The sequence below is a fragment of the Procambarus clarkii genome, chromosome 51 (genome assembly GCF_040958095.1).
Source record: "Procambarus clarkii isolate CNS0578487 chromosome 51, FALCON_Pclarkii_2.0, whole genome shotgun sequence".
Taxonomy (NCBI): Eukaryota; Metazoa; Arthropoda; class Malacostraca; order Decapoda; family Cambaridae; genus Procambarus; species Procambarus clarkii.
The window spans coordinates 8,810,201-8,815,200 of NC_091200.1; the positions used below are offsets into that span (position 1 = coordinate 8,810,201).

At 45.5% G+C, this 5,000-nt stretch overlaps 1 protein-coding gene across 7 annotated transcripts in view; it reads right to left on the reverse strand.

The window, feature by feature from the left end:
* The window catches only part of LOC123774604 (cell adhesion molecule 2), a 353,903-nt gene that overhangs the window by 29,757 nt on the left and 319,146 nt on the right, over positions 1 to 5,000 (reverse strand). For all 7 annotated transcript variants that reach the window (XM_045769049.2, XM_045769047.2, XM_045769052.2 and 4 more), the window contains one exon: positions 2,803 to 2,950. In XM_045769049.2, the coding sequence (XP_045625005.1) occupies positions 2,803 to 2,950 (148 nt within the window). The remainder of the gene's footprint in view (positions 1 to 2,802; positions 2,951 to 5,000) is intronic.

Below are 5,000 nucleotides of genomic sequence, written 5' to 3' on the forward strand. Positions count from 1 at the left end.
TTCTCATTTTTTATTGCATACATCAGTCACTAGTTTCATTTCTTTGTTTAGGAATGTCTGTTCACCTTCTAACTAAACATTAACTGTAAATTTGGTTACCTTAAAACTTTAAGACCAAACTCGGCATGTTAATCCCCAAAATCTGTGCTGGTACAAACCACTGAATCAGTGGTTTGTATATATTATATATTAATATATATATATATATATATATATTAATATTATATATATATATATATATATATATATATATATATATATATATATATATATATATATATATATATATATATATATATATATTAATATATAACATATGTCGTACCTAGTAGACAGAACACACAATTCTCCATGGTGTACAACAAGTCACTGGTAACAGGTGAAATGCCAAAACTTTGGAAGACGGCCAATGTAGTCCCAATATACAAGAAGGGTGATAGGCAGGAGGCACTGAACTACAGGCCAGTGTCCCTAACTTGCATTTCATGCAAGATGATGGAAAAGATTGTGCGAAAAAAGCTAGTGGAACATCTGTAGCTGAAGAACTTTGTAACACAACATCAGCATGGGTTCAGGGATGGCAAATCATGCCTAACAGGATTAATTGAGTTCTATGACCAGGCAACAAAAATCAGGCAAGAGAGAGGGCTGGGCAGACTGTATATTTCTGGACTGCCAGAAAGCTTTTGACACAGTACCACATAAGAGACTAGTGCACAAACTGGAGATGCAGGCAGGAGTGAAAGGGAAGGTACTCCACTGGATAAGAGAGTACCTAAGCAACAGGACACAGCGAGTCACCGTGAGGGGTGAGGTCTCGGAATGGCGGGGAGTCACCAATTTCGTCCCACAGGGATCAGTCCTTGGACCTATACTGTTTCTGATGTACGTAAATGATCTCCCAGAAGGAATTGACTCGTTCCTCTCGATGTTTGCTGATGATGCAAAAAATTGAGGAGGAGGATCAGGACAGAGGAGGATAGTATGAGGCTACAAGATGACCTAGACAAACTGAAGGAATGGTCCGACAAATGGCTACTAAAGTTCAACCCAAGTAAATGTAAGGTAATGAAACTAGGAGGAGGAACTAGGAGGCCAGACACTGGATACCGAATGGGAAATGAAGTTCTTCACGAAACGAACAGAGAGAAAGATCTGGGAGTTGATATCACGCCAAACTTGTCTCCCGAAGCCCACATCAAAAGAATAACATCAGCGGTCTATGCGACGCTGGCTAACATCAGAACTGCTTTCAGAAACCGATGTAAGGAACCCTTCAGAACCTTGTATACCACGTATGTAAGGCCAATCCTGGAGTATGCAGCCCCAGCATGGAGCCCGTATCTAGTCAAGCACAAGACGAAGCTGAAAAAAGTTCAGAGGTATGCTACTAGGCTAGTGCCAGAATTAAGAGGCATGAGTTATGAGGACAGACTACGTGAACTGCACCTCATGTCGCTGGAAGACAGAAGAGCTAGGGGGAGACATGATCACCACTTACAAAATTCTCAGTGGAATTGACAGGGTGGACAAGGATGGATTATTTAACACGGGTGGTACACACACAAGGGGACACAGGTGGACGCTGAGTACCCAAATGAGCCACAGAGACATTAGAAAGAACTTTTTCAGTGTCAGAGTAGTTAGTAAATGGAATGTACTAGGAAGTGATGTGGTGGAAGCTGACTCCATACACAGTTCCAAATGTAGATATGATAGAGCCCAATAGGCTCATGACTCTGCACATCAGTTGATTGACAATTGAGAGGCGGGACCAAAGAGCCAAAGCTCAACCCCCGCAAGCACAAATAGGTGAGTACACACACACACACACACACACAAATCCATGGGTTGAACCTCTGATAGACCCTCATTCGTAGATATATATGTAGATAAATATAATAATAATAATAATAATAATAATTTTTATTTAGGTAATGTACATACATAGAGATTTTACAAAGTTTGTTGGCTTAATAGATAGAGCTAGTACATACAATGCCTAAAGCCACTATTACGCAAAGCGTTTCGGGCAGGAAAAACATTAATGACTAAAGCTTAAAACTAATGGGTAAAAAAAGAATAAAATGTGTTGAGTACAAATAAAAATAGAGGTAAAAGAGGGGGGAACATTGTTGAAAGAGCAGCACAAATACAATTACAAATTATTACAGAAAATTACATTCAAACAGCGATGATTTGAAAAACAAAAAAAAAACAAAAAAAAAACATACATGGGTTGACAACAGAGGGGTAAGGTAGGTTACAGGGAATTTATTAGGTATAGCTTCGTTTTTAACTTAAACTGGTTGAGAGAGGTACAGTCTTTAACATGGTTGGGAAGGTCATTCCACATTCTGGGCCCCTTGATTTGTAGAGCATTTCTGGTTTGATTAAGTCGTACTCTAGGAATATCAAAACTGTATTTATTTCTGGTGTGGTGCTCATGGGTTCTGTTACAACCTTCTATGAAGCTTTTGAGATCAGGATTGGCATTATAGTTTAGCGTTTTATATATGTATAATACACATGAGAGAATGTGCAGTGACTTAATGTCTAACATATTCAGAGATTTGAGTAGGGGTACCGAGTGATGTCTGGGGCCAGAATTGGATATTGTCCTAATAGCAGCTTTGTGTTGAGTAATTAGAGGACGTAAGTGATTTTGGGTAGTAGAGCCCCAAGCACAAATACCATAGTTGAGATATGGATATGGATATATATATCATGATGTTTAAGGAAACTAAGATCACTTAAAATATCATTGAGTTGAGAGTAAAACCAAATAGGGATTATCATTACCTGAGGAACTCTTTATTGTTGTGGTACCACTTAATGGAGTAGAGTTTCTTGTTGGCCATCTCATAGCTGCAGGTTAGTGTCTGGTTGGAGTAGCGGACGGCGTGTCGCGGCACGTGTAGTGACGTCACTCGCACTGACGACTCCACACCTGCACAAACACAAACCACTTGTTACCTCAAACACATGTAGTTATTAATAATTTTAAATGTACTCCACCCACATATAAGAACAACCGAGGCAGTGGCTATGTACTTCTTTGACCTAATTGACCTCATATTAAAAAATAATTCCTTGTCTTATGCATAATCAATGTTAAAAATACATCTTTAAAATTACTAAGATAACTCCATACATGATTTGGCTACATTACTAAGATATTTGTTGTGTCTAGGAGAAGAGCCGTGAGGCGCAGGACTAATATTGTCATAATTATCTGCACACATTCAATACATTGTATGTACATTGTATAATAATATGGGCAGTATAATCTAAATGGGAATAACACCCCCAAGATAAAGCCGAAGAAAAACATTAGAGGTCTTATAATATCTTGTATATAGTTTATATCTATAGTCACTATCAATAATCATGATCCATATGGTAATGTATCATCTATTACATGATTATATGTTATCGTTATCATCTGCTCTTAGTCCTTCCTGACTGCCAGAATTATTAGCCATGATATTATTGGGTTACAGTCAATATATTAAGTGGTGTATTTAGGCTACTCGTCAAACATCAAAGCCAAAAGATATCCTTTCCCCTCGCTGCGATGAGCTGCATACATATAAGGAGAACAATTTAGTATCTAAAGATAAGTAGGGAGCGAGGGTGTAGGGTAGCAACAACCTGATCAACCACCGGATCCAGCCAATCACAGTACTCATTCTTCTGCTTCACCCAACAACCCTACCCCCCCCCCCATCCCCCACCCCAATGGGTGGATATGTTACTAGTGTTACACCCTGGTCGTCCAGGGCTCGCCACCCTGGTCGTCCAGGGCTCGCCACCCTGGTCGTCCAGGGCTCGCCACCCTGGTCGTCCAGGGCTCGCCACCCTGGTCGTCCAGGGCTCGCCACCCTGGTCGTCCAGGGCTCGCCACCCTGGTCGTCCAGGGCTCGCCACCCTGGTCGTCCAGGGCTCGCCACCCTGGTCGTCCAGGGCTCGCCACCCTGGTCGTCCAGGGCTCGCCACCCTGGTCGTCCAGGGCTCGCCACCCTGGTCGTCCAGGGCGCGCCACCCTGGTCGTCCAGGGCGCGCCACCCTGGTCGTCCAGGGCGCGCCACCCTGGTCGTCCAGGGCGCGCCACCCTGGTCGTCCAGGGCGCGCCACCCTGGTCGTCCAGGGCGCGCCACCCTGGTCGTCCAGGGCGCGCCACCCTGGTCGTCCAGGGCGCGTCACCCTGGTCGTCCAGGGCGCGTCACCCTGGTCGTCCAGGGCGCGTCACCCTGGTCGTCCAGGGCGCGTCACCCTGGTCGTCCAGGGCGCGTCACCCTGGTCGTCCAGGGCGCGTCACCCTGGTCGTCCAGGGCGCGTCACCCTGGTCGTCCAGGGCGCGTCACCCTGGTCGTCCAGGCCTATTCTGGGGCCCTCCAGTGCTCCCTGCACCTACTCTGGGGCCCTCCAGTGCTCCCTGCACCTACTCTGGGGCCCTCCAGTGCTCCCTGCACCTACTCTGGGGCCCTCCAGTGCTCCCTGCACCTACTCTGGGGCCCTCCAGTGCTCCCTGCAGTGTTCACCTCATACTTCCCAGTCTTCCTCATGAAGTGACCAACAAACCTGCACGGACACCCTCCCCTCTCCCCCCCCCCACCTCCCTCAATACCTCTAAGCCACAATTATTTTTGTCACAAGTGTCGTTTTTAGTTCTTTTGGGGTTTTTCTCCCTCCTCCCTGTCACCAGCGCCGAGTGCCACTCTTTATCTTCCCTCTTCTCTGCCGACCCCTTCCTCCCCCTCCCTGTTTTTGTGGGCGTAAAGAGACACGGGTGATGGGAAAAGTTTAGAAATGGGAAATATAGTGTGAGTTATGATAGCAGGCGGGCTGTCCGCCTTGCTGACACCCCTCCTGATGCCGCCTGACCACATCCCTATCCCTACTCGTCCCTTAACCCCTAGGGAGGAGAGGACGATGGCCATGAGCTGGGAGGTGGCGGGTTAGTGGGACTCCCTGAGTAGCTCCTATGAGAGTGTGTT